The 24,611-nt window shown below is 45.2% G+C and overlaps 1 protein-coding gene across 1 annotated transcript in view; it reads left to right on the forward strand.

The window, feature by feature from the left end:
* The window catches only part of ALKBH8 (alkB homolog 8, tRNA methyltransferase), an 85,431-nt gene that overhangs the window by 8,108 nt on the left and 52,712 nt on the right, over window positions 1-24,611 (forward strand). Inside the window, exons 3-7 of the mRNA XM_015420888.1 lie at window positions 435-675; window positions 5,450-5,581; window positions 8,928-9,023; window positions 10,182-10,286; window positions 13,185-13,255. Of these exons, the coding sequence (XP_015276374.1) occupies window positions 435-675; window positions 5,450-5,581; window positions 8,928-9,023; window positions 10,182-10,286; window positions 13,185-13,255 (645 nt within the window). The remainder of the gene's footprint in view (window positions 1-434; window positions 676-5,449; window positions 5,582-8,927; window positions 9,024-10,181; window positions 10,287-13,184; window positions 13,256-24,611) is intronic.

Consider the following 24,611-nt stretch of genomic DNA (forward strand, 5'->3'; position numbering starts at 1 on the left):
CAAGTGTTAATCACTCTTTGGGTGAAGAAGTTTCTGTCAAGAGCTCTCTCAGCCCCGCCTCCCTTGGGTGTCTGTTGTGGGGAGGGGAAGGGAAAGGAGTTTGTCAGCCGCTCTGAGACACCTTTGGGTAGTGAAGGGCGGGATATAAATCCAATCTCTTCTTCCTCTTCTTCTTAGATGACCCATTAATATCAATGCTGTGCATATGAGAGCACTGGGTTCTTTTAATCATAACATACCAAGCTATTTGAAATCTAAACATTTCATTCAAATTATGTGGCAAAATTGACCACATGTCAATTCTGGGATAATGGCCTCATTTTCTCTTTATTACTCTGCTGTGTTTATCGGATGCTGTTCTCAGATGAATAAATTAATGCTGATTATTCATGTCTCTCTCTCTTTTTTGCCTTCACTCTTTTCCCGCTAATTAGAGCCTGGTTATTGCCAATGGTGGTCTGGGTAATGGCATAGGTAGATGCCAACTGCTTAGCATGGTAGAAGAATGTGGCTCTGTGGAAGCTCTCTTAATGCCACCAAATAAACCCTATTCATTTGTGAAATATGGGCTGATTGAAGACTGCAAGCGAGCCTATGACACTCTCAATGGGAAGGAGATAATGTTAGAAGACTCCAGCCAAGGCATCGTTCTCTATGTCAACTTTGTGGGAAAAGGTATTGGCATTTACATTGTTTAATACAGATATGCTGACAGAGGCTGCCTGCCTCTTTTTACGTCTGACTGCTCCCCTCTCTTACAGTGTGCGGTGTGCACCCCATTAACGTTGGAAGGCTGTCCACTGATTTTAATGGAGTTAGGACACAGTACAGCCGATGGAAATAGTTGCAAGCCCCATTGGTTTCACTGGAAAAGAATTAAGCATATGCTTAAGGCTGTGATCCTATTCACACTTACTAGGGTGTACCATAATGGAACATAATGTCCTGAGTTTGTGTTTAACCAACGGTTTGCTGCACGTACCTGTAGTACCTGTTTTTTTTTCCTTTTGCTCTCGCTCTGTACTGTTGTCTGTATGCAGGAGGCTGAGAAGAACAGCACTATTAAGCAAACTGGGATTTCTGCTTTGGATTTAGTCATAAGCCACAATTAATTAACCAGGAACAAACTGTGATTTTGAATCAACAAACTGCAATTTGTGTCACATTCTGCATGCAGACTTCACAATAATCTGTGGTTTAGTCATACTGTGGTTTACTGTGACACCTGAACGCAGCCAATGGGACTTACCATTGCACAAACATGCTGTGATGGAGTTGTGGAAATGTAATGGTAGAATTCTAATTGCTGATGGTTTTGATACAATAGTAGTGATCTCAGTGCAAAAAATGAAATTTGTTTAGAGACACTTTTAATTTATGCACTAGTTATTTAAGCTATCTTAGTATTTGCTGCCTGTTAGCAGTTCTACTTTTACATTTATTATGTATTTCTTTTTAATGCATTAATACGTATTGGCTATTCTTTTATTTTTTGCTTTTTATATTTCAAGCAATGTTCATTCATTGCCTAAAGTCTAGGGCTGCGGTCTACAGGACACTTTCCTTTTAATAAAATGGGACTTACTTCTGAATAGACTGGTTTAGAATGGTTCTCTAGAACAGCCTTGTATGGTATACAAATAGCTTCCATGCTATCTGAATTTAAAGGCAAGATGTAGACATCTGTTCCCACTTAAAAGCATGCTGCAGTTGGGAAGAAGAGGATGAGACCTGGCGGTGGCACATGTGCTATCTTGTGCCATGTGTGCATTTCCTAAATGATGGTCATCACTATCAGCTTTCACAGTGCTCATCTGTGGGGCGGGTGGGAGGAGAATTATATTTATTTTTTATTTATTTGGTTTGAGTAGATTTCTATCCCGCCCTCCCTGCAAGCAGGGACAGGGCGGGTCACAGCATACAAAATAGTGACAAAAATCAATCAACTTTAAAGACTCTAAAAACAACCGTTCCAAATTCCCTTAATAAATAAGATGGCATTCTGAAAACTTTGTGGCGTCCTGTGCCTGTTCCCATCAGAGTGGATATGGAAACTGATTGGTATAGGTTCTCAGAATGGTAAATACATAGAATCATAGAGTCATGGAGTTGGAAGGGACCTCCAGGGTCATCTTGTCCAACCCCCTGCACAATGCAGGAAATTCACAACCTCCCCAAACCCCCAGTGACCCCTGTTCCATGCCCAGAAGGATCAATGTGGACACCACAGGCAGTCCAAATTACCCTTCTTACTTTTTTTTTTTTTTACCCTTCTTACTTTCATTGGCCATATAACAGCACAGATCTGACATGGCTTAGCAGGCTACTAAATAGTTACTCTTTTGGGCGACCATGACAGATAAGAAGTGCCTCAAGGTAACCAGGCAGGGAAGCTTTTGCAAATAAAAAGACAATATTTCAACATTAGGCCATCCTCGAGGTACAAATGTATTTATTTATTTAGATATTTATACCCTGCTTTTCTCCCCAGTGGGGATGCACAGTGGCTTGTGGCATCATTCTCCCCTCCTCCGTATTTGCACAGCAACAACCTTGTGAGGGAGGGTGGGCTGAGAGAGAATGACTGGCCAAGCTCACCCAGCGGGCTTGCACAGCAGAGTGGGGATTTGAATGTGGGTCTCTGAGATCCTAGTCTGACACGCTCACTGTTACACCAGAGGTTCCCAACCTTTTTGAGCCTGCAGGCGCCTTTGGAATTCTGCCACAGGGTGGTGGGTGCAACCACAAAATGGCTTCCACAGGAGGCAGAGCCAGCCACAAAATGGCTGTCACAAGGGGGGTGGCGCCAGCCATAAAATGTCACAGCGTGAGCTTGTGCAAAACTCTAACAGAAATGCCTCCAACGTTTCAGGTAGATGCGCTGCTTAACACGATGGCTTTTTAAATGAGTATATTGTTTAATAACATTTTCTTGCATACACCACAACTTAACCTTGCCCTGTGGTGGCAGCTGCTGCTGAAGCAAGGTTTCATTTTTTAAATCTGCCCAGTCAGGTGCCGTGCCGGGCATCCTGGCCCTGTGCCCACTTTCTAAAAACACTTGGTGGGCACCAAGAAAGCTGTCAGCAGGTGCCATGGTGGCCACACTGGGGGCCATCCACTACACCGTGTTGGCTGACATGGGTGATTGTGCAGTAAAGTGGACTAGTAGAAAAACAGCAGCTTTCCGTGGTCTTGTTTGCAAGTTTGGCAGTGATCTTCTGTAAACCAGGGGGGAATGGGAACTTTGGGTGTAGCAGTAGGGAGTACCATATTTGCTGTGCTCTCAAGTTTCTTGTCTTGGAGCCGGGGTTTACGCGAGGCTCTTGCACAAGTGGAAATTTTCACTTTTTTTCTCTGCGAAAAGACCCCCCTCCCGGCCTTATGACAAGCTATTTTCAGAAATTCTTCTCAGTTTTCAAATGCACTTGCTTCTGGCATAGGGAACTGCTGTTAGAGAGAAAAAGAATCTAAAAATACTGTGGACATGGAACAATTGTGGGGTTTTTTTTAGACACTATGGTGCTTTGACTTGGATAGCCCAGGCAGCGGTGAAAAAACCAAAACTCTGTGTTAGGGATTATTAGGAAAGAGACTGAGAATAAAACGGCCTATACTGTAATGCCCCTGTATAGATCTATGGTGCAGCCTCATTTGGAATGTTGTGTACAGTTCATAAGAACATAAGAGACGCCAATGTTGGATCAGGCCAAAGGCCCATCCAGTCCAACACTCTGTATCACACAGTGGCCAGAAATACCAGGTGCCATCAGGAGGTCCATTTTTGTAGAAAAAGCCCAGCAGGAACTCATTAGAATAATAGGTCACACCCAACAGAAGAAACACATTAGCATATTAGGCCACACCCCAGACAGTGCAGCTCGCATATTAGGCCACCCCCCATGCCTTCCCTTGGCTTGCCCAGGCGCCCTGTGGCTGCAGGGAACCCTGGCATGTCGGCCCTTGGACAGGCCGGGGAAGGCACATGTTAATCACTCTTTGGGTGGTTTCGTATCTCCAAAAGGACATTGCAGAGCTGGAAACAGTAGAGAGGAGGGTTGGAGCACCTTCCCTATGAGGAAAGGCTGAAGAGTCTGGGACTTTTCAGTGTAGAAAAGAGACAGCTAAGGGAGGACACAATAGAGGGTTATTAAAATTATGCATGGGGTGAAGAAAGTTTGCAAAGAGAATTTTTTCTCTCTCTCCCAAAATGCTAGAACTCGATGGCTGATGGGTGGTAGGTTCAGGGCAGACAAAAGGAGATACTACTTTACACAGAGCGTGATTAAAATGTGGAATTTGCTGCCAAAAGATGTAGTGATGGCCATAGGAATAAACAGCTATAAAAGTTTATATAGACTTATCCTCCATGAATCTATCAATGGGGACTAGCCACGGTGGCTGAGGGGAACTTCCACATTCAGAGGCATTAAGCCTCTGAATCCCAGAGCCAGGAAGAAGGCCTCAGCCTTTATCCCAGAGCCAGGGGAAGGCCTCAGCCTTTATGCCCTTTTGTTGGCTGACCAGAGGAACTGGTTGGCCACTGTGTAAGATAGGATTCTGGACTAAATGAACTATTGATCTGATTCAGCAGGGCTTTTCTTGTGTTCTTATGTTAGCCTGATCCCATCACATTCCAGAAGCTAAGCATGGTCAGACCTGGTCAGTACTTGAATGGGAGACCACCAAGGAATACCAGGGTGGTGAGGCAGAGGCAGGCAATGAGAAACCCACCTCTGAACATCTCTTGCCTTGAAAATCCTACCGGGTTGCTGTAAGTCAGCTGTGACAATGGCAAAAAAATAAATAAATGCTGCTTTGAACATTGGAAAGCGGCCTGTGAACATTTTTAAAAAATAAATACTCGGCTCCTTTTCTATAGGTCATTTAGACATTCTCTGCCAGTCAGCAGCGAGCAGCTGAGAAACCACGGGAGCCCTGGAAATAGACAGTCACATTCAGCTGAAATCTTACCTGAAACAGCTGGGGGAAAGGATGACCTTTATTTTGACAGGGAAGTCAGGCATTTGAATCTTCAAAACAGTGAGATTGTCATGCCCCCCAAAGAGGAGTTTTCGTGTGTAGTGCAGCACAGTGTGTCTAGACCATCCTGTGGTGTCAGGTTATTACTCTCTCTGTTCACAATTCCTTTTGGCTCGACCACTTAATTCACTAGCTTATTTTCCAGAAGGAGTATATAAGATTTCTCCTACTCAGGCGAGTGTCCAGAAAGGAGCAGGGGGTTAATAGCTTTATCTTAATATTATCATTTGTAGCAGGGCTTCCTGCCCAGAGGATTTGGGGATAGGAGAGGTTAAAAAGTCTATATAAATTCAGTACTTGTTTTCTTCTGGAAAAGAACTGTGAATCTGATAAGCTTGCACCTTGCCTGCAAGGACACCCGAGTGTGTCATTTTCACTGAGAGCCTTCACATTTTTATTCCCACAGTTCCTTGGGAGGTCACAACACCTACGGCCTTGCCTCCAGGGCTGAGGGTAATTGAAGATCTGGTTTCTCCCGAAGAAGAAAGGCGACTTTTGGAAAGCATTGATTGGACAGAAGATGAGGTCATTCCAAATGGTAAGTAATACATCTGTCAAACAGCACTTTCTAAAAGTTTCTTCTGGTTTGTGTTGTTGTTTTTTTGTCTCTGTTACCGACAGGAAGAAGTATTTTGTTTTAACATGGCAAAAATCTCCATTTGTGGGCTCTTTTAGGGGATTTTTTGGTATGGTACACTTGTCTTTGAAATCCCCCCACCAATGTGTCAGGATAGGTGTTCACCTTATAAGCAAAAAATTTTCACAGGCAGTTGAGCCTGAGGCTGCAAATGGCGAAATGGAGGCTGAAGAAATCTGAAGTCAGTCCACTACAGTAAAATGTCCCTCCTCAAACAGCCAGAGTATTGTAGTGGTTGAACAAGGATCTGGGAGACCCTAGTTAAAATCCCTACTCTGCCAGGAAGCTTGCTAGGTGATCTTGGGACAGCTGGACTCTCCCAACCTAACTTCCCTCACAAAGTTGTTGTAAGGGCAGGGGTCATTTCCTGCAGGAGCGCACAGGAGCGGAGCTCCGGCAGTAAAGAGCCCAGGGGGCGGCCACATGCAACAAGCTCCACCCCCTGCTCCCAGCAGCCCTCAGTCAGAGCAAGAAGCAGCCAGGTAAGTTGCAGAACCCTGCCCCCCTGGTCCAAAACAGTCCAGTAGCACCTTTAAGACCAAGTTTTATTCAGGTACAAGCTCTCCCTCCTCTGTAAGGGTAAAATGTGTGTTTATTTGGGTACTTTTAAACTTGCTTTTTTCAGATCACAGACTCAATACTGGCTTACAATATGAGAAAACAGAACAAAAAGCCAACCAATACAATGGCTGTGCTTGTCATCAGCAGACTAATCCGGGGGGACGGGAGGGAAATGGAGCAGGTGGTAAAGCTCTGGCCCAGTGGTGACGAAAGAAGAAGGTCTGTGTCCACTGCTTGGAGCTCCTTGTAGTAAAGGTGGGATAAAAGCATTGATGGGCATGGCCTGACCTGGATGGCGCAGACTGGCCTGATCTCATCAGCTAAGCAGGGTCTGCCCTGATTAGTACTTGGATGGGAGACCATTAAGGAAGACCCAGGCTGCTCTGTAGAGGTAGGCAATGGCAAACCACCTCTGAACATCTCTGCTTGCCCATAGCTGCAGTGGGGCTATTGGGGGCTCTGCCCCCTTTCTTAAACCCGCCCCCCCCGCTTCTTCCCCAAAGCATTTAATGGTATCCTTTAAACGCTTTTGAGAAGAAGAGGAGGGTGGCGTGTGCCCCTCTCCTTCCCTCCTGCAGGATTTAAAGGGCCCTCTAGCTGACCAGCGGGCCATGTGCTCCCCGCTGTGTCGGTGTTTGCAGTAAAGAAGTGCAGCACACACTGCTTTTGTGCAGAGCTATATACACATTTCTGCCGTGGCTCAAGTGGTTAAGACGCTGAACTGCAGGCTGTGGAAGGTCGGTAGTTCAGCAGTTCAAGACCCGAGTTGCCGCATGATGGAGTGAGCTCCCGTCTCTAGTTTCAGCCCCTGCCAACCGAGCAGTTCGAAAGCAAGAAATTGCAAGTAGATAAATAGGTACCACTTCGGTGGGAAGGTAACAGTGTTCCGTGCACCTCGGTGTTTAGTCATGCCGGCCACATGACCACGGAAACGTCTTCAGACAGCGCTGGCTCTTCGGCTTTGAAAGCCACAAAATCCTGGCCGTGGGCCCGCGTCTCTGGTCTTGAAATCCATACTGAGGTCGCCGTAAGTCAGCTGTGACTTGAAGGCATTTCCCACCACCAGGTAAAACTGGTTGTATGAATCACCCAGCTACATTTTACACGTCTCACATGACAAGCAGGTAAGGCTCGTGAGAGCTGAAGACTGCTGGCTGACGGTAAAGGAAAGCTGATGCCGATAGTGTAACTTGGGCCCCAGTCACACGGAGCATTAGGCACGCTAGAGAGACGGAAGACAGGCGGATTTTCCGGGCGTGATCTCACCGCCTAGCTGTCATCTTGCATGGCATTTAATTGGCAGATGCCAACACGCTGATCAGCTGAAGGGCCCTTTAAATCTTACAGGAGGGGAGGGAGAGGGGTGCGTGCCACCCCCCCTTCATTATGGCAAATAATGGCAGCCCCATCAGAAAAAAAATTGCCCTACAAGGCACAAAATCCTGGCCGTGGGCCCGCGTTTCTGGCCTTGAAAACCATACTGAGGTTACCATAAGTCAGCTGTGACTTGAAGGCATTTCCCACCACCAGGTAAAACTGGTTGTATGAATCATCCGGCTACGTTTTACACGTCTCACATGACAAGCAGGTAAGAGCTGTGAGAGCTGAAGGCTGCTGGCTGACGGTAAAGGAAAGCTGATGCCGATAGCGTAACTTGGATAGGCAAACAAAGCAGCTGCCCCAAGCGTAGCAACAAGGTGGATGCACTGCCCTCTTGCAGGAGCACCAGCAGTGAAGCAGTTTCGCCTGAATGTAAACCTGGGTGAGCTTGAGCAGGGTCCAGAACAGGGCATCTTTCTCAGATTATCTGGAAATGATGCCAGGCTCTGAAGTCATGATGCGAGTGATCCACCCACTGCGGGCACAGCTCGTGAAATGTGTTCCAGGAGTAAAAATACCCGAGCTCTTGCCTTGCAGACCTGCTGACTGGTCTACATTTGCTGCAGAATGAATCCTGAGGTGAGGAAAACATGTTGTAGCATTTCAGGCGGCAGGGGAGATGGGGTCAAATTCTTAACCTTCCCCCATGTAATGACTCCCTGCCAATAAAACTTAGCACATCAGGAAGAAAGGTGCTATCATAGCCTTTTGTATGCTCTGTTTGTTTTCCACTTACAGGGAATTACTAATTTGGGGGGCTTTTTTGGGGGGCAGTCTGAAGTGGTACAGGCCAATCTTCCACCTCAGTACTCTGACACCTTGTTACTCCCTCCTTCTGCTGCCTGTGTAGGGGGGGGGGCAGAATTAGCAAAACATGACTGAATCTTTCATCTATTCTTTGTGCTAATAATGCAGCAGCCAAAGACTCTCCAGTGCTGCTGTTTGTACCATTTGCCCCCTTATGTAGGGTGGCTAGCCTACAGGTGGTGGCTGGAGATCTTCACAATAATGGGTTCAAATTAAGGACGGGAAGGTACCGGTTGGATATTAGGAGAAAGTTTTTGACAGTAAGAGTTGTGCAATAGTGGAATCAGCTGTCTAAAGAGGTGGTGAGCTCCCCCCCACTGGCGGTCTTCAAGCAGTGTCTGAACAAACCCTTGTCAGGGATGCTCTAGGCTGATCCTGCATTGAGCTAGATGGCCTGCATGGCCCCTTCCAACTCTGTGATTCTGTGATATATGTGTGTGATTGTTTGTTACTTATCTTTGTTAAAGAAGTGTCATGTTACTTCTATTCTGCTTTGCAGCTCAGAAGTCTTTGAAACACAGGAGAGTAAAGCATTTTGGATATGAGTTTCGGTATGATAACAACAATGTGGATAGAGACAGACCATTGCCTGGAGGTGAGCATCTAATTGGAATGCCTTTTATCTGTCTTGTGTTGAATTTTTTTAAAAAAATTGTGTAGTACTGTCATCAGTTAGGTAATGCACAGTGCAGTTCTATGCAGAGTTACCCCAGTTTAAGCCTGTTGAATTTTGTTGATGTACGCTGGAGAAACTCTGTATAAGATGGCAGTGTAAGCCTCACACCTTCATGTGAAGTATATATTTGAGTAAAATCCTATTTACAGTGTTAGGAAGTCATTCAGAAAATGCACAAGGAGGCATGTTTTGTAATGTTAGGAGAGTCTGTTGAATATGATAGACAAACTCTGGGTGACAGTTTCAGAGGAGTTTCCTTTCCATACCTGATTTATCGGACAGAGATACACGTTCTGATTGTTTTGTTTCCACTTCCCAATGGGCCAATGTATATATGTAGGGGAGAATAAATTTGGAAGTTGCTCTTAGGATTGCTATTTTTTGGCCTTCCATCAGGAGTCAGACTCCTAGCTTATAGCAAGTAGTAGGCATCTGAAGCCAGCATGTTTATTTTAAGATAGTAATCATATCCATTATAGCTCTCCCACCTACAACACAATTAGCTTTCTTCAAACTGGAGGCCCAGCTTGGCTAAACAGTAGCAAAACGCTGTCTTCTCAAACACCTCCCTAGTGTGTGAACAAACACTGCGATCAAAGAAACAAGCTTGTGCACATAAGAGATGAAGAGGCCATTCTGAAATACTGTAATGATTGCCTTGTCATGAATAGCTTGTTTGGACTTGCTGCCAGTGCTGTTCTTACTTTTCAAACACAGTTCGGTTTAGGATAGAAGGGTGCAGGTTACATCTGTGTGTTGAAGACATGTGAAAACCCCGTGTGAGAATGCCATTATACTCTTCTTGTACAATAGCATGAAAAGAAGTGGTTTTTAAGTACACAGCAGAAATTTACATGATGATTGAAAACCGTGGCTATGTGGTTATGGATACAAAAAATAATAATCTTAAGGCAGTCAAGGTCTTCTGCTTGTTATGGCACCTGACTGGTCTTCTGCATGAAGTTTTTGGAGCTAAACTTTGCAGATTTTCTTCCTGTATTTATCTTCAGTTACACAGAAATTTTTCAGGGGTCAAAAGATTTAGAGAACACTTACTTTTGTTACTTGCAACGTCAGGTCTCCCAGAGCTCTGTAACGTGATTCTTGCCAAGTGCCTGAAGTTGGGATACATTAAGGAGAAACCTGATCAACTAACCATAAATCAGTATGAACCTGGACAAGGTATGTATGTGTATTCCCTTAACCCCGTTTACCTGATTGTTGAGACTCAAACTTAACTGCACCCAAGAGAACCCAGCACACTGAAGCAGTCATGAAGAATATCTCTCTGCACCGCCTCTTTATTCAAACTTAAGAAAAGCCTCCTTTCTTATTTAGAGAGGGTGACAAGACAATAAACGAAGAGGCTGTTCTACAGTAATGGGCCAGGGAGGGCTTCACAATAGAGCACCTGTGTTCTGTGTAGAAGGGCCCAGGTTCAGTGCCCAGCAGCACAATTTAAAAGGATCGTGTAGGAGAAGATGACCTCTCTGAGACCTTGGAGAGCTGCTCAATCAGAGTAGACAGTACTGATGTTGGTAACCCAGTGGTCTGACTCTGCATAAGGAGCTGCATGTGTCCACGTGGACATGGGTTATGCTCCCTGTTTCTCCAGTCAATTTCTCCAATCATAATTGAATTCATGCCACTTAATGCCCTGCAGAGGCACAGTGGAATTGAGAATTCTTGCCCTATTTGTTCCCGGATTTAACCAGCGGTTGTAGTAAAGTGGTCATCTGTTGTTGCTTTAATTGGGTTGTCTGAACGACCTGGCTATGAAATGAACCAGGAGAAAAGAGAGGATGAATACTTCTGTCAGTTTATTAAACATTAACTGTTTATTTGATTTCTAGCTTGCTGCTTGGTCTACAAGCATCTATGTACATTTTATTACACACAGTAATTGCACTGGATGGTTTTCCATTCCTTCTGATGCATAGTGTTACACTGGGATGGCATCTCCCCAAACTCTTGTTTCTGTTTCCTTTTACCCCATCCCTCTGACCCGAGTGCTGTCAGTTGGACATTCACTTTTCTGCCCGTGCGCATGTTACTCCCTTCAGTGGTTTGTTCCTTTGATTTACCAGGAAAATGGTAGTCCTGTATTTCCTTCTCTCCATGGTAATATCCAGAGATATGAAAATACGTAATGTGATGCTTTGTGAGTTTCTTCTCCCTTGCAGTCTGAAGCCAGTGAAGTGGACCACGTGAAACTTGTGACGTAAGGATGTCACATCATGCATTTAGTTTTTCTAGACTTCATGGGAGAGTGGAAAAGATGTGGAGCTGCCGTTTTGGGTGTCTGCATCTGCCATAAGGATTAGTCTCATCCTGAACACATGGAAAACTGCCTTATACTGAATCAGACCATTATTGCATCAAGGTCAATGTTGTCTACACAGACTGGTAGTGGGTCTTAGATGGAGGTCTTTCACATCATCTACTGTGTCATCATATGTTTTCTTTATATGAGGTAGCCTTTAGTAATTTTATTGATTTCCACATTTTAGACCATTATCTGTTTATTTGATGTCTAGCTTGCTGCTTGGTCTACAAGCATCTTTGTACATTTTATTACACACAGTAATTACACTGGATGGTTTTCCATCCTTTCTGATGCATAGTGTTACTCTGGGATGGCATCTCCCCAAACTCTTGTTTCTGTTTCCTTTTACCCCATCCCTCTGTCCCGAGTGCTGTCAGTTGGACATTCACTTTTCTGCCCGTGCGCATGTTACTCCCTTCAGTGGTTTGTTCCTTTGATTTACCAGGAAAATGGTAGTCCTGTATTTCCTTCTCTCCATGGTAATATCCAGAGATATGAAAATACGTAATGTGATGCTTTGTGAGTTTCTTCTCCCTTGCAGTCTGAAGCCAGTGAAGTGGACCACGTGAAACTTGTGACGTAAGGATGTCACATCATGCATTTAGTTTTTCTAGACTTCATGGGAGAGTGGAAAAGATGTGGAGCTGCAGAATTCATGCCACTTAATGCCCTGCAGAGGCACAGTGGAATTGAGAATTCTTGCCCTATTTGTTCCCGGATTTAACCAGCGGTTGTAGTAAAGTGGTCATCTGTTGTTGCTTTAATTGGGTTGTCTGAACGACCTGGCTATGAAATGAACCAGGAGAAAAGAGAGGATGAATACTTCTGTCAGTTTATTAAACATTAACTGTTTATTTGATTTCTAGCTTGCTGCTTGGTCTACAAGCATCTATGTACATTTTATTACACACAGTAATTGCACTGGATGGTTTTCCATTCCTTCTGATGCATAGTGTTACACTGGGATGGCATCTCCCCAAACTCTTGTTTCTGTTTCCTTTTACCCCATCCCTCTGTCCCGAGTGCTGTCAGTTGGACATTCACTTTTCTGCCCGTGCGCATGTTACTCCCTTCAGTGGTTTGTTCCTTTGATTTACCAGGAAAATGGCAGTCCTGTATTTCCTTCTCTCCATGGTAATATCCAGAGATATGAAAATACGTAATGTGATGTCACTGCTTTGTGAGTTTCTTCTCCCTTGCAGTCTGAAGCCAGTGAAGTGGACCACGTGAAACTTGTGACGTAAGGATGTCACATCATGCATTTAGTTTTTCTAGACTTCATGGGAGAGTGGAAAAGATGTGGAGCTGCTGTTTTGGGTGTCTGCATCTGCCATAAGGATTAGTCTCATCCTGAACACATGGAAAATTGCCTTATACTGAATCGGGCCATTGTTGCGTCAAGGTCAATGTTGTCTACTCAGACTGCTAGTGGGTCTTAGGCGGAGGTCTTTCACATCACCTACTGTGTCATCTATTTAACTGGAGATGCCGGGGATTGAACCTGGGACCTTCTGCATGCCACACAGATGCTATGTCACTGAGCCATGGGCTCTGTCTGAACCATTCCTAGTACTCACAATTCTCATTCTTTTGCAGTGAACTTCTTGCATCTCTGTTCTTAAAGCAGAACTTTGCTAGGAAGGCTGCAGATGACATTGGACATTCTTGGGTCTGCTGCTGTAGATGAAAGATTGAAAAATAAGTGATGTTCATTGTTGTTCTTTACTTAGCTACCACTTTTATTTATGTTACAGGAATCCCCCCTCATATAGATACACATTCTGCTTTCGAGGATGAGATAATTTCTCTCAGTTTAGGAGCCGAGGTAATGTACATATTTCTTCTGAGTATTGGGGGCTCCAGATGAACCGGGGTGCTATTTCTCCATAATGTTAAATGTAAATCAGCTTGCATGCACAGCTCACAACTCTAATGGCTGGGTGCCTTACCTGAAAAGAAGGGGTGGCTGGGGGCTAGTGTTGTTGTTGTTATCCTGCCTTCCCCCATGGCTCAAGGCAGCTTACAAATATAACTAAACCATTTTTTAAAAAATCCATTTATACTCTACTTTTCTCCCCAGTGGGGACTCAAAAGTGGCTTACCACATTTCCCCTTTCTCCATTTTATCTTATCCTCACAACAACCCTGTGAGGTGGGCTTGGCTGAATGTTTGAGTAGCCCAAGGTTATCCAGCAGGCTTCCATGGCAGAGCGGGGATTCAAACCTGACTCTGGCAGATCCTAGTTTGATGCTCTAACCACTACACCACCCTGGCTCTCGACAATAAAACCCCCAGTTCCTCTCCAGCCTAATCATATATGATGAAATGTGATAAAATGCCTGCAACCTGCACTCTACTAACAGCTCTGGTGAACAAATTTGCCTGGCATACCTTTATGGAGGTGGGGTCGCTTGCAATGGCCCTAAACCGCTTTGGCTTATATGTCCACTCTTTACAGTAGCATGTTTTATTCCAATTGTGACCCTGTTAAATTTTTTCGTAAATTCAACCTGACATATGCCAATATCTTAAGGCGGCTTCCTGCCTTATGATTTCCTGTTTGCCTTTTAAAATATGAAAGTAAGGAAATGGGTTTGGCTGTTTCCTGGCCTCTTCCAGATGCATGGTTTTGAAATGCATATATATGATCTGCTGGGTGCCAGTCAGGTCAGGGGTCAGAGTGCTGGACTAGGACCCAGGAGACCAGGTTCAAATCTCCATTCTGCCTTGATGCTCACCGCCAGGGGCCCTCCGGTGTCTCAGGCAGAGGTCATTCACATCATCTGTTGCCTGGCCCTTTGAACTGGAGTTGCTGAAGATTAAAACTAGGACCTTCTGCATGCAAAGCAGAGGCCACTGTCCCTCCCAAGCCTATGTTATAGCCTAGGCGGGGGGTGCGGGGGATGACTCATAGAATTTGTGTCATAACAGGATTTTCCAGATTATTTTATCAAATATGGAAATGTGAGGATGTAATTCTTTGTAGGCTTGTGGGAGGTCAGTGCTTATATATCTGTCTGGGCTGCAACCTGTGGGTGGCCTCAAACCAGAGAGGAAGGGGTTAATCCACCCTGGTTTTCTTTCTTCTACCTGGGAAGAGGAGGACTATTCTGCCACTAGAGGCCTGACATATTAAATACCTGCCAACAGGTTTGACATTCTTGTCTCCTTCCCTTTGCTAGTCAGTCGTTTGGGGTTTGTTGCTCCTGCTAATGTTGGCCCTGCTTTCAGGGGCCCTTTACCCTTACCTGAAAAGTTCCAGAGGCTGAGCTGCTGCCATGAAAGGCTGCTGAAGAGCAGGAGCAGCACAAGCCGAGCCCCAGTGGTGCTGGCAGTGCCACAAGGGGCCACTCAGCTCAGACCCTGCCAGCGGCAGCACCTCGGGGTACCTGTTGCCTTGCCTTCTCAGACTTCCATTGGAGCTGAGCCAAGGGGACCATGCAGCACCAGCCTCCCTGCTTCTACTTGCTCTTGGGCTGTTACACCATCCCAAGGGCCACATATATCTCCCTCTTCACTACTGCGATAGTTCCATTTGTCTTGCCACCATCACCAGTCACCTTTCACCTGGAGCCCACAGCTAAAGCTCAGAGTGGAACCCCAGCCTTACTTGTCATGTGTGTGTTCTTTTGCTTGCTTGAGATGACAAATCAGGCCCTGTGCTGTGTCCAAGTTTCTTGTAGGGGTGTGCATTCGAGTCAGTATTTTTCAGGTATATTTCAGCATCCCAAATGTATCTGGGATTTTTCAGGAAAACTGGAAATAATCCCCGAAAAAATCCCAGATATATTCGGGAATTACTGGCAAACTCAGAACAGCTAAGAGGCTGGAGCAGATTGCTCCTGCTGTTCAACTGTTTTTGGGCTTTCACCTGCAGTCCCTTTAAACAGGGGGTGTTTAAAGGGACTGCAGAGGTCAGCCCGCAAAACAGTCAGGGGGGGGCAGTCTGGTTTAAAGGGACTGCCCAAAAGAGCCCTAGCTGAGTCACCTCTCAGCTGTTTTTTGTGCCTTTGCTGCTGCTTTTTTCCCTCTGTATGTTTCTGTTTGGGTATATCAGATCCAGGAAAATTGGGATTTCCGAAAAATCCCAGATCCGATACTTTACCAGTATTGGGATCTGGGTTTTTTCAGGAATCCCGCAAAAAATTTCGGGCCCAATAGACCCGAACCAGAAAATACTGAGAAAAGAAAATTGCATACACCTAGTTTCTTGCATTGCTTTCAGGACAGCAAAAAATAATAATGTGTGCGATGATCCTTTTCTGCTCTGAAGGCTCGTTATTTCAGACATTTGCTGACAGCTCATTTCAGAAAAGCTGATGGTTGTAATATTTTTGAAAAAGAAAGTTGCCTAGAGGAGGGAGACAGGATTTGCCTCCTCCGTGCTTTCCCCTGGAGCCATTCTTGCCCCACCTGTTGAATTTTTCAATACAAGATGAGGATTTCTTAGAAGTAGCTACCGAAAGGATTCCTGCAGGGAGCTCTGCTTGAGAAATCTTTGCAAATAAAGAAGGTATTTTATTCAGTTGTTCCATATAAGTTTTAAAAAATAATATACAGAGGCACTGATGCAGTTTTTCTGTCTTGGTCCACCTTGGGAGTCAGAGACTCATGGGTGCCTTTCATCTTCCGTTGTCAGTGATGAAAGCTGACATAGGTGTGCTGAAGAGACTTTCTTCAGAGGAAGAGATAAAAGCAGAGGTGGAAAACTGAGGGGAGAGGAAACCTCTGCATCTCTAAGTAATTATGTATTTAGTATACCATAAGCCAAGCTCTCTGAAGGAATTTGCTGTAAGGGGAATGGTTTCCTGCTGCTTTCAATTTCTCCTGACATCATTGTCCTCGTCTTCTCATAATGTGACCAAAGCACGATAGCCTCAGTTCGGTCATTTTAGCTTCTAGGGAGAGTTCAGGCTTGAGTTGATCCAGAACCCATTTAATTGTCTTTTTGGCGGTCCACATTATCTGTAAAACACTCCTCCAGCAGCACTTCAGCAGAACCATACTTCGGCTGCATTTTTAGCTGATTGATCTACCAAGCAAAGCTTGCTATTCTAATTCAGAGCAGTATGGGTCACTTAAGAAAAAAGCAGTCCTTTAGAAGCAGGTTTCTATAAAATTGGAACTGGATGTATTAGGTTTGCTTCTGTCATTACTTTTCCAAACAGAGGAAGCAAAATTGGGGGGGCAGGCGGGTGGAATGGTTGAGGATGTTTACCACATATTAATTTGAGGAAACATTTTCTTCTTCTGCTGAGATATGCTTCCATGAACACCCAGCGATACCTCTGGCAGTAAAATGAAATTGGCTCTGTCTCTTCCTGAGAATTGTTCGGCGTTCATATTCTTCCCTTGAAAAGCACCTGTGAAGTATGTGATCTCATCAACGAAATATCCCCAAAGCCTGTGTTTCATCCAAATGTTTGATGGCATTTTGTAGTGGTGTACTTATTCCCTGCTACCTTGAAAGCATCCATAATTGCTTCGTTATAGTCTCCAGAGAGCCTGGTTGCTGCTCTGGTCGGCTTTCCCTCTGGCATGGCTCCTGACAATACTCTGATGTGTCCCGTACAACATCTGGCATATCGCACTGTGATTGTGTGGGACTTGGCAAACTGAACAACAAAGGAGGAAGGAAGAAGAGAAAGAGAAGAGAAAATAAAATTGTTAGCAAATTTTTAGGATTAGGTTGGTCATTGCTAGCATTTGGTGCCCTAATTTACCAGAATCAACAATTCACAAGTTGAGGGGTCTGCGAGGAAACTTTGGGGGTGGGATACAATTTGGGAATCTCTAAACTTTCAGGGATTTCAGCAGATTGAACCCCCCCTTCCCCTTTATCTGACACCCAGATGCTTTCAGCATTCCATACCTTCTAAAGCCTTTTCAGCCTTTACCAGATTTTTTTTTTTTAAAGTCTCTCACTTATATTTTTCTGCATGTCTTGGGAGTTTCCCAGGTAGGTAGAGACTACTTTGTTTTCTGTGGGTGATCCCTTGTGTGGCTTTTGTCACCTGCACGGGTAGGGGAGGCAGCAAGTTTACTTTGGTGTAGTGGTTAAGTGCGCACTCCTCCTCCTCCTCTTCATAGTATTGTTTGTGATATCTTTGAATGATGTCTCAGCTATAATGGCACACTGTAGTGCTTTTGTTTGCTGTTGCATTCATGTAGCTCGGCCAAGCAAAGGGGATCTACATGCATTAGCAATCTTCTGTTGATATGCGTCTTTATGGATATCTTGAAACACATCACAATATTTGCCCAAGAGCCACTGAGCTAATTAGATGCTTTGTTCGATGCACGCGGAAGATGTGCATCCCTCATCTAGAATTCCCAATTACTGTGAGCAACTAGAACCCGATCTTTGGGAAAAACCTTTAGCTCTTCCATTAAAATACAGCTTCACTAAGAAATGTGGTTGTCTTTTCAAAGCCCCCTTCATTTTGCAAGTAATTCCTTTATCATTTGTCTTTTATCCTGTCTTGCGTTGCATTTGACTTTACAATTGGGTTTGAAATGGAGGGAATCACATAATGAGAGTGGGAAAACTTAATCACTCTTTTATTTTTCTCAAAAGGTCAGAAGAATTGTGTGTCCAGGATTCTATATTAAACCCCCAGCTTGGTCTGTCTGCTGTTCAGGTTTTTAAATCTGACCTCCAGCTATGCAGGCAAATGAGCCCTTCATGAGTTTGCTGCAGTTATCCCATTACTGTGCGGTGGGGAAGCAGCCTTATTCTCATGACACGGGTAGAAAACTCAGTGGCTCGATATTTTCAAGAAGTCTAGCAAGAGAAAGCCAGAGCTTTCCAAGTGGTGGTTGTGTTGCAATCTGAAGTGTGGTGCAGAAGTGAGAATGTGGCATCTGGGGGAAAAAAAGAGATCACAGCTTTAAACCAGTGTTTTTGAAACTTTCTGCTTTCAGATAACCCTTTTGACAAACATGAACAGTATTCTACCACTCCTTTAATCATAGTTTGAAGCCTTCCTCCAGTCAAAAAGAGCCTTCCTTCAGCCAAAAAGTCACCTAAAATGAGAGAAAGCTGCTTAAGCTGGAGGAAGACTCCTATAATACCTTACTGCCTGATTAGTCTGTCAAGGAATCTCTGGGCACCTGCTATGGAACTTCTCTGGCTCAGCTTAGCACATGCAAGACGGTTCAGGTAGACGGCTGTTGAGCTCTTCTGCTGCTTGTGTGAACTGAGATTACAAGTGTCAGATCTAGGACTTTGGGGACCTTGGCCAGAGTGCCCTTAATGGTCCCCCTTATCTAGGGTGCAAATGGGGAATTCTTTTATATTGCCTCTTATCTTCTTGGGTGTGCTCCATAGACAATAGTGGCTTTAATATGTTGTCGAAGGCTTTCACGGCCAGAGTTCACTAGTTGCTGTAAATTTTCCAGGTTGTGTGGCCGTGGTCTTGGCACTGTAGAACCTGACGTTTCGCCAGTAACTGTGACTGGCATCCTCAGAGGTACAACACAGAAAGATGGAGTACTCTCTGTGTTAAGGTGAGAAGAAAATGGTAGGCAGGTAACTTATATCTACTCAGAAGGTGGGGTAGCGCTGAGTCATTGTGGCTTTGTTTGGGTACTGGGCTGTTGGCCAGTTTTGGGGAATTGGAAAATGTCTGATCTCATCCTCCTCTGGAGGCTACACCTTAGAATCCCCTCAACACGTCCCTGTGGCTGCACATTAGAGAAGACCAGTAGTGCTTAGAAAGCTGTCTTTAGGAGAAGACTGTCTGCCACATTACTGGTCTTCAGGGCTCCCCAGAATGTCATTTGAAAATACAAATCTGCAATCAATTAAGAGTTCATTAAGACAGTTCATTAAGAGGGGGAAGTATAGTAATCAAAAGGAGCTGCAGGATCAGAACAGCCACCTGTGATGAGAGAAAAAAACCTCCACAACCGTCAGTTAGAAAGAAATGTGTTATGGTTCTAGTCACAGAGTACAAGATTCTTTTAGTGCCAAATTTTGGACCTTTTGCCTTAAAAAGTATACAAATGAATGTAGCTTTATCTTTTTGGAGGCAGTACAACAAGGAGGGCATCATGAACATCCTTTTTATGAAAAAGGGAGCATTGATTGTCATAAGCTTTTACCCCAAAAATCTTGTTGGTCCCTAAGGTTCTACTGAACAGAAATCTAGTTATCCTTTTTATGATTTATAATTCATGATTTATGATTTATAATTTTCTTTATGCACAAAACTGATCCATGACTAGGGATGGACACGAACTGAACCATAAAGCAAAATTTGTAGCAATTTGACCTGTTCATGATGGGTCTACTGTCACGAACTTCCACAAACTTTTAAAGCAGTTCATGGTGGTTCGTGGATAGAACAGAAAGCAAGGGTCTAAACCCTTGCTTTCTGTTTCCCGTGAAAGCCGCAAAAACAACTTGCTCCCTGCCTTGCAGCTGATTTTTGGGCTGTCTTGTGCAGCAAGTGCCCTCCCCACCATGCAGCTGTTTTTCGGGCTGTCTGCAAACCTTGTTTAAATGGACTGCAGTCCCTTTTAACTGGGTTTGCAGAGACAGGAACCATGAACCAGTTCATGAATAAACCTCCTGGTTTGGTTTAATTCGTAGTTTGATTTGTGGTTCAGCCATGAAGCCCCAACCGAACCGCATCCTCCTGGTTCATGCCCATCCCTATCCATGACCTTTATTACACTTCTGAAATACCCGATTCTACTGGGATGTTATTGCTTTAATAGCAAGATGCTCTCGACCACAAATACCAGCGTGGCCTAGTGGTTAGCATGCCAGATATGGATCTGGGACAATCAGGTTTGAATCCCCACTCTGCCATGGAAAGTTGTTGGGTGACCTTGGGCCAGTCACAGACTTCTAACGTACTTTACAGGGCTGTTGTGTGGATAAGATGGAGGAGATGAGAATGATGTCATTAGCCTCTTTGCGTTCCCTGCTCCTGAGGAGAAAAATGGGATATAAATATCTAAATAGTACAAATAAACTCCCTTTCCTCCAAGAATAGTGATCTGTTCTGCTGGCAGCAGCTCTCCAAGGTCTTTTGTGGCATAGTGAAAGCCCATGTTGTCTGGTGGTTAGAGTGTTAAGCTAGGATATGGGACGCCCAAGTTTGAATCCCCTCTCTACCATGGAAGTTTACTGGGTGACCTTGGGCCAGTCTCTCACTTTCAGCTTAATTTACTTCACAGGATTTATGTGAGGATAAAATGAAGAAGAGAAGAGTGTTGTAAGCCATGCTGGGTCCCCACTGGGTAGAAAAGTAGAGTATAAATGAAGTAAATAAAAATAAAATAAGTAGTATAGTTTAAAGAAAACTATGACCTGACTTGGTCGTATATGACAAAACAAATACTTGGACTACAGTTTGCAAATGATGAGGCAACTATCTCTTTGGTTTAAAGACTTTGTGAGATGCTTGCCTGGAAAACAGCAGTTTCTTCAGCTGCTTTCTTAGGTGTGGCTGCTATATTCTTGGCTTCCATGTGGTGTCTCCAGAGATACATAAACTATCACTGTTTTCAGGAGCACTGCTTCAACTCTGGCCCAGAGTTGTAAAGACTACAATCAGATATTGGTGGTTTAAGCCTGTGGGACAAATTAGAATGAGGAAGAATTAGGATTCCCTTTAGCAGAGCTGTGAAAGGAGCAGAACCGATAACAAGATGTTCTTGACCAAGCTTTCCCTAAAATCTTTTTTGCCTTGGCATACAATTCTGCCTCACGATTTTCAATTTTCAGATCTGTTTTTACATGTCACTAATGTACACCAGTATTTAGGGTCATATATGACAAACACTGGTGAAATCACAGGGCAAACGGGAACCTTTGATGTGAGGATCACATCAGTATTTCCTTCTGCTTTGTGATTTAAACAATGTATGTTGTGCAATGGTAGCTTGCAAGAACAAAGATGAATGAAAAACTATGACAAGCCACATATGGTCAGGGGTCTGGAGACCAAGTCCTATGAGGAAAGGCTGAAGGAGCTGGGTATGTTTAGCCTGGAGAGGAGATGACTGAGAGGTGATATGATAACCATCTTCAAGTACTTGAAGGGCTGTCATATAGAGGATGCTGTGGAGCTGTTTTCTATTGCCCCAAAAGGTTGGACTAGAGCCAACAGGTTGAAATTAAATCAAAAGAGTTTTAAGCTAAACACTTCCTGATAGAGCTTCCTTGGGAGGTGGAACAGGCTTCCCTGGGAGGTGGTGGGCTCTCCTTCTTTGGAGGGTTTTAAGCAGGGGCTAGATGGCCATCTGTCAGCTGATTCTGTGAACTTAGGCAGATCATGAGAGGGAGGGCAGGAAGGGTTGCATTAGTGCTTAGTTTTTGTGGCCCTTTCTTAGATGTCCAGGGTAATGCTGATCGCCACTTTGGGGTCAGGCAGCAATTAGTCTCCAGGCCAGTTTGGCTAGGGATCCTGGAGGTTTTTTTTGCCATCTTCTGGTCATGGAGCAGGGGTCAGTGTGTGTGTGTGTGTGTGTGGGGAGGTATTTGTGAATTTCCTGCATAGTGCAGGGGGTTGGACTAAATTACCCTGGAGGTCACTTCCAAGCTTATCATTTTATGATTCTTTGTGCCAATTCCAAAGTTAATTCTAGCAGTTCACCAAATTAAAACTATAAGCAGGCAGAACAGAATATGAGACTGAACAGATTCCCTACTTGATAGAAGATTACTAGTTTTTGACTAGGCAATTTCTATGAGTTTATTACTCACTAGCCTGATACCCGTGCTTTGCTACAGTATTTAAATTCCGTAAATCCAGTTTGTGAAGTTTGAAAGGTAACATTTGTTGTAGGAATTCTAATGGAGAAGATTGTAGTGTAAATAATGAAGTGAGACATAGATACTCCCCCCCCCTCTACCGAAGTTGTTCAGGGTGGTGAGAACCAGGGAGGATTGTGAGGCACGGCAAAGGGATCTGTCGAGGATGGGCAAGTGGGCGTCAACGTGGCAAAAGGGGTTCAATGTGGCCAAGTGCAAAGTGATACACATTGGAGCCAAAAATCCTAACTATAAATACACATTGATGGGGTCTGAACTGGCAGAGACTGACCAAGAGAGAGATCTTGGAGTTGTAGTAGATAACTCAATGAAAATGTCTAGACAGTGTGCAACTGCAATAAAAAAAGGCCAACACTATGCTGAGGATTATTAGGAAAGGAATTGAAAACAGATCAGCCACTATCATAATGCCCCTGTATAAATCAATGGTGTGAGCTCATTGGGAATACTGTGTGCAGTTCTGATCACCACACCTCAAAAACGATATTATAGCATTAGAAAAAGTGCAGAAAAGGGCAACTAGAATGATAAAAGTGTTGGAATGCTTTCCCTATGAAATAAGGTTAAAAAGCTTGGGGCTCTTTAGCTTGGAGACATGACGGCTGAGGGGTGACATGATCAAAGTTTATAAGATTATGCATGGGATAGAGCAGGTTGAGAAAGAAGTACTTTTCTCCCTTTCTCACAATACAAGATGCTTGGGGGGGGCAACAGTGGGAGGGCTTCTAGTGTCCAGGCCCCACTGCTGGACCTCCTGATGGCACCTGGTATTTTTGACCACTGTGTGACAGAGTGTTGGTCTAGATGGGGCATTGGCCTGATCCAACATTGGCTTCTCTTATGTTCTTATGAAGGATCTCTCTGTAGACCACAGTGGTGGTTCTGCCCTCAGGTGCTAGGATCACCAGGCTGCTTCGTGAGCTCACTCTGGAGTGCTCTTGGTGGTATATGTGGGGAAAGGCGGTCCCTCAGGTAAGCCGAACCCTGGCCATATAGGGCTTTAAAGGTAAGAACCAGCACTTTGAAGTAGATCCAGTACGCTATTGGCAGCCAGTGCAGCGCTTTCAGCCCAGGCTGGATGTGCTCCCACTTGGGGAGACCCATCAACAGCCTGGCTGCCGCATTCTTAAAAAAAAAAAAGGTGTCGGTAGGCAGTCCCCCTCCCCTGAAAAATGTGTGGCCCTAGGTAGGTTAATTAACTACTATACATAATAGTAGTACAGCTGTAAACCGCTCTGAGACCCATTAGGGGTCAAGGGCGGTATATAAATCCAATGTAAATAAATAAATAAATAAAGACACTCTGCACTAGATGGATTAGAATCACACACCACCATGCATTCATTCATTCTAAAAAAGCCTGATTCTCCTTGCAGTAACTACTAAAGGGAACTTCCACATTCAGAGGCAGTAATCCTCTGAACTCCAGTGCCAGGAGGTAACAGCAGGGGAAGGCCTCCATCTCTGTTCCCTGTTGTTGGCCTTCCAAGGCAATTGGTTGGCCACTGTGTGAGACAGGGTGCTGGACTAGATAGCCAGCCCACTGGTCTGATCCAGCAGGGCTATTCCCATGTTCTTATATTTGTTCCTCATTCCTTCTGGGACACCCTGTTCGACTGCAAAGGACGGGAAAAGCTTCCCAGCGGTTCTCAGATAACAGCTGTGAAATTCTCCTGCCTCTGGGAATAATACCAGTTATAATGACTATCATCATCTCCATCATTAATAGATAATCCTTCATTTCAACCTGGCTAGGAGGCACCCAAGGTGGGTGAGAAGAACCAGCCCCCCCGCCCCCCCCCCATGGGGCTGAGTTGCGCGCAGCACATGACATTTGCAAAATCCCGGTTGCCATGGCTGCGCCGGCGGCTTTTCTTTTGAAGCGGGCCCCGCCTCCCGCCGCTCGGCCCTGACGTCATGGATCTCCGCGGCGATGACGGGCCCACCTGGGGGCTGAGCGAGGCTTTAAAGGGACCGGCCCCGGCGGGGAACGGCAGCTCCGGCCATTGTCTCGGGCGGCGCCTGGTTTTGAAACAAGGGGAGGCGGGAAAGGTCTGGCGCCGGCGGCGCCCCCCCCACCCCACCCCGTTCGCTGCAGACAGCCCAGCCGCTGAGACACGCGTCGGACTCGGGAGTCGGCGCATCCCCACACACGCGCGCGCCTGCACGCCGCCTGGGCTCCGCTTGCCCTGCTGCTGCCGCCGCCGCCGGAGGCCGTGGGCAGGAGGGAGGCGCTTCAGTCGCTCCGCGCCGAGTCGAGTGCGCCCGCCCGCCCGCCAGACGCCGGAGGTAAGACGACGCGCCTCTCGTCCGCTTCCTTTCTCTGACTCCGGGCGGGCGGGAGAGGCGCCAAGGGGAACCGGAGGGGGGGGGAGAGCGGGGCACGGGGCC

This window comes from Gekko japonicus, unplaced genomic scaffold (genome assembly GCF_001447785.1).
Source record: "Gekko japonicus isolate JY-2015 unplaced genomic scaffold, Gekko_japonicus_V1.1 scaffold2509, whole genome shotgun sequence".
Classification (NCBI taxonomy): Eukaryota; Metazoa; Chordata; class Lepidosauria; order Squamata; family Gekkonidae; genus Gekko; species Gekko japonicus.